General features: G+C 25.8%; 1 protein-coding gene across 1 annotated transcript; it reads right to left on the reverse strand.

Annotated features, from left to right (window-relative positions):
- Positions 1-2435: 2435 nt before the first annotated feature.
- LOC127095226 (cation/H(+) antiporter 15-like) lies at positions 2436-3578 on the reverse strand. Its single transcript, XM_051033944.1, has one exon. The coding sequence runs from the start codon at positions 3576-3578 to the stop codon at positions 2436-2438; it is 1143 nt and encodes a 380-aa protein (XP_050889901.1).
- Positions 3579-15682: the final 12104 nt, after the last annotated feature.

The following is a 15682-nucleotide window of genomic DNA, read 5'->3' on the forward strand; positions in this document are numbered from 1 at the left end:
ATATATATTAATCACTGTCTCTAACATTAATAGAATTACAGGGTATAAAAAAGTTACTAAAATAAATATTCAATAAAAACAAATATTAGTCTCGAAATTATTCATAATTAATAGTTATTAAATTGATCTATCACAATTTAATTTAAATCAACAAAATTTAAATTTTAATCTATAATAAAAAAAGTTAATTTTAGTCTTTTAAAAAAATAAATTTATTTGACACTAATAATAGAAGAAGGGAAACTATTTTAAAGACAAAACGTCATAAATCACTGTAAAAAGTTATTCAAAACATTAATGTCATAAATTTAATGTCATCATTAAAAAAAATGAATGCTGATAGAATATTTATAAAAAATTATATGTAAAGTTGTTCCAATTAAATGCAGTAATGAATATAAAAAATATTTAAATTTTTTATTATTACCATTACAACTAAAAATTGAAAAACTAATTGACGTCTATTACATTTTACTTTTGACTAATCATCTGTAATTTAATTTAATTTTTAATTTTTATTCACATCAAATTTACAACTATTTATTTCCTAATGACAATATAAAATTATAACATTCATATGTGAACTAAATTGAAATATTTATTAACAATAAAAATTTAATAAAAAATTTAATCAAATTATAATAAAACAATTTCTCTACATTTTCATTTAATCATTAATATTATTATTTATCAAAAAAGTATAAATAATGAATATAATGTCATTTTAAAAATTAAATAATGAATATCATAAATAACTAAAAAAAATATAATTCACGTTATTATTCTTAACTGAATGATGCATATGAATAATAAATATATTACTTTATTTCTAAATATTAACAAAATTAATACATATAAAATTTTATTTTAAATATTAATAGCACATAATAAAATGTTACACAAACAAAATATTTTATTTTTGTAAATAATTTAATAAAGATAGATATTAACATTATTATAAACATTTATATCATTTAAAAAAAACTCATGAAATAAGGACAATAAATATAAGAGACTATTTTTTAAATCATGAAAGAAAATTGATGAATTGATGGACCTGAGTTACACATTTTGGTGAATATAATAATAAAATTTTATAATGGTTTAAGATTTATTATCACTCAGAACTCATACCGTTTAAAACGGATTGATATGGTTGTTTACTTACATATATTAAGTAATTGACTAATTTAATTTTATCATAATTAAGAGTTAATATTCATTTAATATTATGACAACCATATTTTACACGTTTAATAATATTATTTTTATGATAATTAACGGTTCATTGGATTCCAATTACATTATAATTTGCAATTTATAATCAATATACATGGTTTACTTATATTATTATTATTATTAATATTATTATTTTATAAATATTCATATCAATTTTTTTTTAAATATAACATAGGAAATAATCAATATAAAAAAGATCATTTTGTACAAAATTTTATTCATATTTACAAATAATTATATTTATTCTTTTTATAATCAAAATAATATTCTTCAAATAATAAACGTAGATATTAGATGACTATAATCAATATTTATTAAAAATAATGCATCACCATGTAGCATATATTATACTATATGAAGGCCATTAATTAAAGTATTAAATAAAATTCATTTGAATCATAAAAAATTAATCTAGTCTATCTAAAAAAATGTTTATTTATGATACTAATAAATAAACTGAATCTTGATAAAATATTTACAATAAACTACAATTAATTTTTTTTCTTTTTTGGAGAACCACTAATATATTTAAAGTTGTTCACAAATTAAATTCAATAATGAAAATAATAAATATTTAATTTTTTTTGTATTACTCTAAATTTAAAATTACATATTAATAAAAAATTTATATATTATATATATATATATATATATATATATATATATATATATAATTTTAAATAAAAATATATAAATATCTGATTTAAGTAAAATATAGAATTCACACTTTTGCACTATAAATTGTGAAAAATTTGAAAATGATTTTACAAGGGCAATGTCGTCTTTTCGTACGTGATGGAGGGTGTTAGGTCTAAGTGAGGGAGTGTCGAATTAAATGCTTCAAAAAAATACAAGCTCTAATTTTAAAGCTTTAACTCTATGATTTTTCGAGCCATGCAGAGTGATCCTTATGAGCTAGTCATTTTAACAGCTCTAAATGTACGGCTCAAAACCATACTATTCTATTTTAATATATTATATTAAATGAATTATCATTTAAAAAAGTAAAACATGTAATGCAGGTACTAGGAGACCATAACATGATTTAACTATTAAAAAAAATTGAAATATGGTATAACAAATAAATGGCTTTACCTGATGAACTATAACCACTTAATTTATAAAAAAATGAAAACAAATCATTCTAACTATACAAAATATTAATTAATCCAAACTTTGTATTGTCGATCGATCTTTTACAAATTTTCAGTACCACTTTTCACTTCATGACATTTTCTCATAACGCGTTTTCTTCCAACCAAATATTGTTGCACAATAAGCACAGAAGATTGCGTACCAAAGCTAGTTGAAGCCAATATGTCACCTATAACACCAAGTTCAGGATGGTCGCACCATTCCAACAACCTCGAAAAAATCACCGAGTTCTTACCGCTTCCTTGTCCAACAATGTACAAATCATATCCAGGTTTATCAATATCGTTAAGAAGCGTTGGAATCTCTTCGCCCGTATTTGAATGGACTTCCTTCTCTGAGTAAAGAATTGAATCGTTATTGTTCACTGCTTTACGCCTAAAGGAAATTATACACTCTTCATCCAACTCTTTTTGCATCACATTGTCTATAACCGTCAACAACATTCCATGACGAGACTTGCTTTTTTCCATTTTTAGTTTTGTTTCTTCTGCAGCCTTACCTAACAGATTGATCCTCACAACATGTAATTGTGTTCCTGGATGCCCCGCCATTCTCCATGCAATAGACAAGGCTTCACGGTCGTCAGGTCCACCGATGAAAATCATTATAATGCGTAATTTTATTTCTAACAACGATCCTAAACCGCGATCCACAAAGATCCCTACCGAACAAGGTGCTTTTTGTAGAACATTTTTGTTTATCTCACAATGTTCATTGTGGATTATTTCTGGAGCATCTTCTATTGTTGAGTAGTCTTTGTGAAAGGGAAGGAGAATTAGGCTGGCGCGTTTCTCTTCGGCAACATTGTAAATGTCCTCATGGATAGTTGTGTAGGACGAGACAACACTTGATATGTCAAACCTAATCGCATTGTATTGTTCTACGAGTTTTTCAAATGCATTAGTTATGCTCTCAAACTCTAATTGTGATCCATAGTTGGTTGCTTCTGCGCCACCAATCGTGCTGTTTGAATTATCCATCTGTGAAACAAGAATAGCTGTGCCATGTCTAGTGAGTTGAACTAAGTGAGCTACTGATACATGTATAGGTGAAAGTCTAGTAGCATTTGTGGCTTCAATGACATGGATCATGTTATTGGCATGTTTAGCATTGTGGACACAAGCGACGATTCGAAGCTCCACATCGAACCTCAGTTTTTGCACGGTCCTTAATTGCGATTGCATGAATCAGAATTTTGGTTTGTATATTGCATTGAGCAAGGGAGAAACCATTACAGTCATTACTATAATAGCAAGCATCATAACCATGAAAGTATATGGATCCAAAATCTGTAAAGAAAAAAGAAAAAAAAGTAAGTTGGTTAAAAGGCTGTTTGATTTAAATCATGCAATAATAGAAAAATGGTAGTTTAAAATTACCCTTTTTTCCCAAGCAATATTTAGTAGTATGACAGCCATGATACCCTTGGTGTTGAGAAGCAATCCAATGGCAACTCCATCTCGGGCAGGCATACCGAAGAAGAAAGTGACAATCACAGAGCTCAAAACTTTAGGTATGCATAACAAAAGCATAACCAAAAACATTAAACCCGCATTCTTTTGCTTCAAAAGTAAAGGCAAGTTGAGTCTAAAACCAAATCCAGCAAAGTAAACAGGACACAAAATCCCAGAAACAAAATCGGCCGACAATTCCAAAACCACATCAGCAAACTTTCCATGAGGCAAAATTAATCCAAACACAAAAGCTCCAACAACGGCTAGGATTCCATATTGACTATAAAACAAGGAAAATACCCATTCAAAATTTCCCAAGAGACTTGGACTCAGAGTAAAACCAGCCTGCATTATATAAAATTCAGGAATTATTATATTTTTTTATCTCTCATTTATGAAACGCAGTCTTAATGTATGAACTTTTATATGTTTTTATGGAAGTCTTAATGTATGAACTTTTATATGTTTTTATGGCAGTCTTAATGTATGAACTTTTATATGTTTTTATGTTGAAAATTCAATGTGACTAACTATCATGTGTATTGATGATTCAAATTTACTGGCAAAAGAAAGAAAGAAATATATGATGAATGAATACTTACCAACACCTGCGCAATAATGAGGGGCACATGAAGGGGCTTAAGGACGAAGTAGAAAAGCCGAGAAACAAAATATCATAAGCAATTTGGAGACACAAAAGAGGAACATGTTTTATCATAATATCATCAGCCATCCAGATATTGTTTGAAGGACTAAATGATACATTATAACATGCATAATTTGCCATCTCCATCTTTTCTTTTACTGTTCTTTCTTCTCTTGATTAGTTTCTTATGTTAATGTATTTTTTTCTTCTCATTTAAATACTATGTTTTTTCTTTTACGTGAATAACATGCAAGTTATGATGAACAATGATGTATTAGAGCTGGCAAATGCAGTTTACATTGTTTGTTGCTACTATTTTACAGAATGCTCTATTTTTCATGATCTATGCTGACATTATGGTTGCTTTTTTATGATAGTTTTTTTTGTAATAAACATTACGTATATCCGCTTCCGCCATACACTAAATTTAGACATTGAACCTCTATTAGTTACTTAAAACAAATTCAAATGGATGAAAACTAACTGATGACGATATCAGAATGTTCCATACCGCTTTCCAAATGTCTTCTTTTATTTCTGAAAATATTAAATTTGTTTTAAAATTGTTTAAAAAACTAATGTGACATTAAGTCAGATAAATAAAAGTATAAAAAAACTAATGAGACATTAAGTCAGATAAATAGAATTATAAAAGAGAAATGTATAAATACCAAATTAAAATTCTGAACTTAAAAAAAAACTATTTTACATTATCTAAGATAAAATCATTATTCGGTCTATTTAATTATCAACCGTTCATAAAGAATAATAAGAATAAGATCGCTTTATTTATAAAAATAATAATTTATTGAGAAATTTTAATATAACATAACCAAAAAATAAGCATATTAATATTTTAACTATAGAAATATGCAACTTTTATCTCAAGCACCTTTAAAGTTGAGCACATAATTGATTAAATTAATATGTAACTATTTTAAACACATATAAGGCTTAGTCAACAAAACCTTCAGTCAGCTTCTATAGTCACATATATATAAAGTCCTTGGTCGAACTGAGTCTGAATTTTACACTTTCTAGATGCTGCAAATGTTCATAAAATCCAGAGGTATATAACAAATTCAGAATTCCAATAAGAAAATCAAGACATAATACTTAGAATATATGCCACAAGATTTGGTACTATAACACACATTAAAGGTTTCAGAATGCAATAAGGGTGTCTTTTATTTTGTAAACATCACATTGTGTAATAACAATACACTCTGATGATCTAGTAAAGTAAAAAACACAGTATTCTCTGATGATACAACTCATGTTTGATGACGGCCAGGGTCGACCCAATTATATCGGAGGCCCCGTTCTAATTACAAAAATGGGCCCATTTTTTTAAAACATAATTATAATAATTAAAAAAAATATATTAAAAATACATTTATATATAAATTAAAAATAAATTTAATTATATTTATTTTGAGTTTTGATCAATCTTGATTTTTCTATGTATTGAGTTTTTATCGTAATATTTTTTTCAATTATTGAGTTTTTAATAACATTTTATTCATTTTATTAATATTTATTAAAAAAATTGAAATTTTCAAAAATTGGGCCCTCTAATATTGGGGCCCTGTGCTGCAGCACATGCACAGGGGCGACCCTGATGTCGGCTTACAACAAACTATCCATTGTTATACTTATTAGTGAATGAATGAAGAAGACATCACATCACCATGAAATAATGATAATAAAATATTCATTTATTATTATCACAATTGCATTTATTTTTAATACGTTACTGTCATAAGAAAAGTCATAAACACATGTTTTATATAAATAACAATCTGTTAATTTTTTTAATACCTCACCATAACAACCATCAGATTCACTATATATTGATATTACCATACAATCAGCAATGGAAAATTTAATCTTAGATCTTAACATTCATAGAAATGATTTTGTTAGATGAGAAGGTATTAACTCTTTATCCCAATATTGTATTTGTTCTTAACAAAATATACTTTTATATTCTAAATATTAAATATTATTATTTTTTCTTTAAAAATAATTGATTTCAATATTTTATTGCTATATATTTTTTCCTTCAGAGATGCAATGATAAACAAATATTTTATACCACTAATTGATACAAGAGGAAAACTTATATACCATGAAAAGTATAGAAATAGTTCGGGAAAATGAAACATACAAAAGAGTCAAAGACTTAAAAACATCATGGTTTTTACAAATGACTACTGTTAACAAGTATTCAATACTCAAAATCCACAATTTCACACCATTATTTTGAATTTGTTGTCATAGAAATAATTTCAAAAAGAGTTGGAGACAACAATGTTCTCTCTGGTAGTGTTATACACAAGTTACCCTACAATAATATAAATTATATTATATAACTACATTTATGTTTCTTTTTAGACATAAATGGAGTGCTTCATGCCCTTGGACATGAAGAAAATGTTTACTTACAAGAAAAACCTACAAAAATTCCCAGACTTGAATTGAGGCTACAAGAATAAGATTTCAACTACACATATTTTCCTATTCATATATTCATATATAAATTAAGTATACTAAATTAAAATTAATCTTACATTCTAAACATAATTATTAAGGTCACATTGTGTAAAACTTTGAAAAAATTTGATGACAAGTCAACCAGAAAGAAGCGCCATTGTTGCAATCACCTCTACAACAGTGAATATGTTTAGAGGTAACTATATATTTAAACGTTATAGATATTTTATTCACTCAAAATATTACCATTTTCATAAATAAATCTAAATTTTTATTCCACAGATGAATACTTCATCAACTCAACTTTTATTGTTATAATGGCAATGACACTAGAGTCAGATACACAAGTACACTATAAATTTTATTTAAACAACTCTTTTGAAAATACAATTCTAAAGTTATTTTACTTCCCAATTTTTCTAAACTTCTAAACATGAGAGGTTTTCTTCATAGTTTTATCAACTATAAATGAAATTGATGATACCTTTGGATGGCATTATATTGAATGTGCAAACAGTATGAAGAAGTTTAACAAAAAGCCCATAAATTGAAATTTACTTCGTGTGAAACACCTTCTAAGTATCTAAAACAAGGTTAGACATTTGCAATCATAAACCATTTTATCAAAATTATTATTAGTAATATAATATAAAAAAAGCATGTAATCACAAGTTCAAAATAATGCTGAAAATGTCCAATGAAACCGCTAAAGCGACTTTGACATTTTTGATCAAGAGACCCAAAAGCTACTAAATACAACAGCTCAAATGCTCTTGCAACAACAACCTAACATGTTTAAACCATCAATTCTACATAACCGGCCTCTGTCATCGTACTCTTATTTTTGAAATAAAATTGTCTATAAAAAACTTAAAAGAAGGATTGCAAATTTACACAATATCACGAACTTTTGTACCAACCGCTATTTTACAAGAATCAATTCTGAAAATACATTTTAACATGTAATTAAATTTGTACTACAATCATACAAATATACTACTAATTTTATGAATACTAACAATATACTTATCACATATAGGAGTCCATATCACCACAATGATTTAAAATAAAGAAGATCACCAAGAAGAATAAGAAGAAGAGGAACAACAACAACAACAACAACTTAGTGCTGAGCGAAGGCTAATCATAACATCATCTGATGATGAACATATATCAAAGGAATTCTAAAAATAATAATAGCAACAATGATCTTCATATATATCCTGTGACGACGAGTCACTTCTCATACACAAATTAAAGAGTCGAAAATCCATTAAAGCAAAACAAAGAAAAACAAAATCTCATCCAAGAAAAAAAATAACAAAACCATAAAAATTGATTCCAATTTTGAAGATTCCTTTTATGTTTTAAAATTTAATTTCATGTTTCGCCTTCATTTCCATTATTATAAAGTGTATTAGTTTTCAATTAAAATTAGACTATTTTCTTTTGTTATGATAATCTTATTATCTATATTATAGAGTTTTTATAATAAATAATATCTACCATAAATAAAGTATTATTTTATTTCAACAACTTCTATTTACTACCCGCACGGTCTTCTAAACCACCGTGCATCACGCGGGTCCTATTCTAGTAACTATTATTTCATATACATCATGGTACAAAGTTATTTGGACTACAAGACCAAATCAGATTATTGAGCAAGATTTGATAAGTACTAGTCAGCAAATTGGAATTCATTTATCAACAATTTTTTCTTCCATTTGAACTAATTTCAATAATTATTTTAGTTTCTTTGATATGTGCAATTGTCGTAGCTCTCGAGTAAGAAATCTTTATAGAACTAATAATAGAAATCAAGATTTTGTCTGAAGCTAATAATCAATGGAAAGAACCCTAATCTTACTATAGTCTTAAACTTTGAGGAATTTTTGATTCAGTACCTTGAAACAAAAAACCAGAAAAAAAAAGAAAAAATTATTTTGTAGTACTTGATCTCGTCACTAATCGTCACTTATTTTTAACTATATAAGAATATGTGGAGCTCGACATGTCTGGAAGCACATGAGAATGTTCTTTTTCTGATATTATTACCAATATTAGATATTAGGTTAGCCATAGCATTACTATACCCTCCATATTCATTGCGGTATGGTTATTTGTCAGCTTGGGTTGAACTTACGATATATTTGGAAGCCTCCATCCAGACGAGTATTTTATAGAAACCCGACAAGGAATTCCTTTAATAATTGGCCATTTTGATTTTGGAACAACTCGATGAATTTAGTTAATCTTTTTAGGAGGCTCCAATGACCATAGATAGGACCTATCAATTTTTTAGAGTCCGATGGTTGGCTGTTCACTAACGGTATCCACCGTTTCTTTTTTGGGATCAATATGAGCAATGCAGTTCATCCAACGATAAACCTAATCTGAATTACAGAACTATGACACAATCAAACACAAATGAACAAAATGTTGAATTCAATCGTATCAGTCTCTACTGGGGTTTATTACTCATTTTTGTACTTTCTTTTTTATTCTCAATTTATTTCTTCAATTAATTCATCAATTAATATAAGAAATGAGAATTATATATATATATAATATATTATAATATATATATATATATATATATATATATATATATATATATATATATATATATATATACACTAGGAATTCTCTTATCCTATTCGGAAGGATATCATTTCATAATTATATATATGATTGTTTAGGTCTCTAGTATGAATAACTACTTGATCAAATATGGAGGAAAGTAGGATAAATGGCCAATACTACTGGAAGAATTCCTCTTTGGATAGTAGGTACTATAACCGCTATTATTGTGATTGGTTTAACTGGTATTTTCTTTTAAGGTTCATATTCCGGATTGGGATCATCCCTCTAATAATGAGATGAATTTCTTCACTCTTTCTTTGATGAATTCGAGTGGGTCCCGTTGAGTTTTTAATAATCAGAATATTTTTGAAAGTGAGTCAATACATAACTTTATTCTATGTTTCAAAAAATTCCATTTCCTTTTTTAGGATCTGAATGAAAATATAATCTTAATAGAAATATATTTCTAATATAGACTCATGATTCAATTCTTTTTTTTTAAAGTTAATTAAGAAACTTGTATTTGGTGAATTCAATTCCCACTCTTTTTTGTTTGGTCATTCCTTCACTACGTATCTATTTTGACATAAACAATAAAGAATCACTCTAGGAAAAGATAAATTATCCATCCTAGAATTCTGTTTTTCCCTTTTCTATTTCTATTTTACTTAATATATTGTACCTAAATGTTAATAGCACATAATAAAATGTTACGCAAACAAAATATTTTACTTTTATAAATAATTTAATAAAGATGGATATTAACATTATTATAAACATTTATATCATTTAAGAAAAACTCATGAAATAATGACAATAAATATAATAGACTATTTTTAAATCATTAAAGAAAACGGATGAATTAATGGACCTGAGTTACACATTTTGGTGAATATAATAATAAAACTTTATAATGGTCTAAGATTTATTATCACTCACAACTTATACCATTTAAAACGGATTGATATGGTTGTTTACTTACATATTAAGTAATTGACTAATTTAATTTTATCATAATTAAGAATTAATATTCATTTATTATTATTACAAGCATGTTTTACATGTTTAATAATTAATTTTATTATAATTAACCGTTCATTGGATTCCAATTGCATTATAATTTGCAATTTATAATCAATATACATGGTTTACTTATATATTCTTATTATTACTATTACTATTATTATTAATATTCATATCAACTTTTTTAAATATAACATGGGAAACAATCAATATAAAAAAATCATTTTGTACAAAATTTTATTCATATTTATAAATAATTATATTTATTCTTTTTATAATCAAATCTTGTGCCTTCAGCAAAACTCCTGCAACTCTCTGAGCATAACATTCCTCTCAGCAGTCAACTTGTTGACTTCATCTACTACCGAAAATGGAGTATCCCCTCTTACTAACATTGGTGGGGTTCTTCCATATAAGACTTCAAAAGGAGTGGCATTCAAGGATGCATGGTAATTGGTATTGTACTAAACTGCCCAAGCCAACCATTTTGGCCACTATTTTGGTTTAAGCTCAGTCGCACATCTCAAATAAGTCTCTAAACACCTATTGCCACCTCAATTTTCCCATCTGACTGAGGACGGTAAGCACTATTGTACTTGAATCCATTACCTGCCTGTTTAAACAATTAAGACCAGAAATTACTTTAAAAAAACCTTATCTCTATCAGAGACTATGGAGATAGGGAAACCATGTAGCCTGACCACTTATTTTATGAATAAGTCAGTAATGTTCTTAGCAGTATAAGGATGGCTCATATGAAGGAAATGAGCATATTTTGTCAATCTATCCACCATTATCATCACAATATCCACTCCATACACCTTAGGCAACCCTCACACATGAAGTCCATAGAAATGTTACTCCATGTCTGTGTTGGTATACGCAAATGTTGTAGCAATCCTCCATGGCTCAAGGTTTGATACTTATTCCTTTGACACACTTCACAAGCCTGCACATACTCTTATATCCTCTTTCTCATACCCTCCCAATACACCACACTAGAATTTTTTTTGTAAGTCCTTAGGTATCCTGAGTTCCCTTCCACAACAGTATCATGGAACTCATGTAAGATCCAAGCAAATCTGGGTGATTGCTTTGGAACCACTATTCTGCCTTCATGATACAACCTACCACCTTTGAGCTGAAAACCAGTTTGGCTACTAGGATCTGCTAGCAGACCTGCACTATAGCCTTTAATTTTTCATCACCTTGTACTTCTTCCTCCCATCCTTATCTCTCCTAGGGAATTGAGACTTAAATCATGCATACTGACAAGGGAACATTCCCTGATTCTCTCTCTTCTGCCACCTCTCCCATGTGCTGCTAACATAATTAATTTTGAGTGGGAGTGGAATTATTCCCCAACTCTCTCTTCCTATGTGTCCTCCTATACACCTTGCTATATCTATCACATTGAAATTGATCCTTCTAGCAAGCTAGATCACTAAAAGAGATCACTGAAATTGATAGTACAGATTCTACGAGCTAACCAAGTATTATTGGACAACAATTTAAACTACTTAGGTTTTTCAATGCAAAAAAAAATTGAAGTATATAAAAAAAAATCTTGGTCATATCAATAAGGTCATGATATTTCTATTTCTTTGTCTTTTTTTATTACATATAATGGATCTGTCTAAACCGCTGCACGATTTCCTTTTAGTCTTTGTGGGATCAGGTCTTATATTAGAAAGTTTAGGAGTAGTATTACATACCAACCCCATTTTTTCTGCTTTTTGTTGGGACTGGTTCTGGTTTATATATTTTAGCAAACTCGCATGTTGTAGCTGTGCCATAGCTACTTATTTACGTGGGAGCTACTAACATTTTAATCATATTTGCTGTGATGTTCATGAATAGTTCTGAATATTAACAAGATTTAAATCTTTCGACCGTAGGGGATGGAATGACTTTGATCGTTTGTATAAGTATTTTAGTTTCACTAATCTATTTATATATATTAAATCTAATGCTTCAAATAATTTTGCGACAGTTAACACTGAATTCCTAAAAAATAGTCCACATCATCCTATTAGCTTATGTGAATACCTTTTACTAAACCACTAATCAAAACACCATTATCTTTCAACACCCACTCTTTGACTCTTTTCTACCCAAACCCCTTTTCACTTTCCCTAATTCTCCAATACCACATTATAATGAATATTGAATCATAATTTATTAACTAAAATAAGAACTCGCTTTTAAGTATTTTTAAAGTCATTGACTCATTGTTTTTAGTTGGTATGATGAATCATAATTTATTTAATTTGTATTATCAATATTATAGGAAAATATAGTTTTATACATTTTTTGGTCAATTATTTTTTGTACAAATAATAAATATACTATTTTTACTTTACTCAATTTTTAAAAAATATACATATAAGATTTTTATCTCAAATATTAATAGCATTACAAAGGAGCATAACAAAAAATTACCAAAGTACAACATTTACTTATATATTAATATTATTATGAATATTCATATAATTTTTTTAATATAACATAGGATACAATCAATATGAAAATAAATAAAAGCGGTCATTTTATATATTATTTTATTCATGTTAATAGTTAATTATATTTATTATTTTTAATAATATAATTAATTTTATTTAAATTAGAATAATAAAAACATAGATATAAAATTTTATATATTATAAGAACTAAATTATAAATAGTAAACATATAATTATATTATATTCAACAAAAACTGAACATTTTATATTATTATGAGAAATAAATTTTACACCTTTACAATTAGAGGCATAGGAAATATGTACAATGTATTATATATATAATCACTGTCTCTAACATTAATAGAATTACACGGTATAAAAAGTTACTAAGATAAATATTCAATAAAAACAAATATTAGTCTCGAAATTATTCATAATTAATAGTTATTAAATTGATCTATCACAATTTAATTTAAATCAACAAAATTTAAATTTTAATCTATAATAAAAAAAGTTAATTTTAGTCTTTTAAAAAATAATTTTATTTGACAAATAATAAGAAGAAGGGAAACTATTTTAAAGACAAAACGTCATAAATCACTGTAAAAAGTTATTCAAAACATTAATGTCATAAAATTTAATGTCATCATTAAAAAAACTGAATGCTGATAGAATATTTATAAAAAATTATATGTAAAGTTGTTCCCAATTAAATGCAGTAATGAATATAAAAAATATTTAAATTTTTTATTATTACCATTACAACTAAAAATTGAAAAACTAATTGACGTCTATTACATTTTACTTTTGACTAATCATCTGTAATAATTAATTTTTAATTTTTATTCACATCAAATTTACAACTATTTATTTCCTAATGACAATATAAAATTATAACATTCATATGTGAACTAAATTGAAATATTTATTAACAATAAAAATTTAATCAAAATTATAATAAAACAATTTCTCTACATTTTCATTTAACCATTAATATATTATTTATCAAAAAGTATAAATAATGAATATAATGTCATTTTAAAAATTAAATAATGAATATCATAAATAACTAAAAAAAATATAATTCACGTTATATTCTTAACTGAATGATGCATATGAATAATAAATATATTACTTTATTTCTAAATATTAACAAAATTAATACATATAAAATTTATTTTAAATATTAATAGCACATAATAAAATGTTACACAAACAAATATTTTATTTTTGTAAATAATTTAATAAAGATGGATATTAACATTATTATAAACATTTATATCATTTAAAAAAACTCATGAAATAAGGACAATAAATATAAGAGACTATTTTTTAAATCATGAAAGAAAATTGATGAATTGATGGACCTGAGTTACACATTTGGTGAATATAATAATAAAATTTTATAATGGTTTAAGATTTATTATCACTCACAACTCATACCGTTTAAAACGGATTGATATGGTTGTTTACTTACATATATTAAGTAATTGACTAATTTAATTTTATCATAATTAAGAGTTAATATTCATTTAATATTATGACAACCATATTTTACACGTTTAATATTATTTTTATGATAATTAACGGTTCATTGGATTCCAATTACATTATAATTTGCAATTTATAATCAATATACATGGTTTACTTATATTATTATTATTATTAATATTATATTATAAATATTCATATCAATTTTTAAATATAACATAGGAAATAATCAATATAAAAAAGATCATTTTGTACAAAATTTTATTCATATTTACAAATAATTATATTTATTCTTTTTATAATCAAAATAATATTCTTCATATTGTTGGTAAATTACAAATAATAAACGTAGATATTAGATGACTATAATCAATATTTATTAAAAATAATGCATCACCATGTAGCATATATTATACTATATGAAGGCCATTAATTAAAGTATTAAAATAAAATTCATTTGAATCATAAAAATTAATCTAGTCTATCTAAAAAAATGTTTATTTATGATACTAATAAATAAACTGAATCTTGATAAAATATTTACAATAAACTACAATTAATTTTTTTTTTTTTTGGAGAACCACTAATATATTTAAAGTTGTTCACAAATTAAATTCAATAATGAAAATAATAAATATTTAATTTTTGTTATTACTCTAAATTTAAAATTACATATAATAAAAAAATTTATATAATAGATATATATATATATATATATAGATATATATATATATATATATAGATATATATATATATATATATATATTATATATAATAAATTTTAATAAAATATTAAATATCTGATTTAAGTAAAATATATAATTCACACTCTTGCACTATAAATTGTGAAAATTTTGAAAATGATTTTACAAGGGCAATGTCGTCTTTTCATACGTGATGGAGGGTGTCAGGTCTAAGTGAGGGAGTGTCGAATTAAATGCTTCAAAAAAATACAAGCTCTAATTTTAAAGCTTTAACTCTATGATTTTTCGAGCCAGACAGAGTGATCCTTATGAGCTAGTCATTTTAACAGCTCTAAATGTACGGCTCAAAACCATACTATTCTATTTTAATATATTATATAAATGAATTATCATTTAAAAAAGTAAAACATGTAATGCAGGTACTAG

This window comes from Lathyrus oleraceus, chromosome 6 (genome assembly GCF_024323335.1).
Source record: "Lathyrus oleraceus cultivar Zhongwan6 chromosome 6, CAAS_Psat_ZW6_1.0, whole genome shotgun sequence".
Classification (NCBI taxonomy): domain Eukaryota; kingdom Viridiplantae; phylum Streptophyta; class Magnoliopsida; order Fabales; family Fabaceae; genus Lathyrus; species Lathyrus oleraceus.

What these genes read in the sequence shown, in the direction of transcription:
- LOC127095226 (XM_051033944.1), bottom strand. Translation starts at nt 3,578, where the DNA reads ATGCAATCGCAATTAAGGACCGTGCAAAAACTGAGGTTCGATGTGGAG.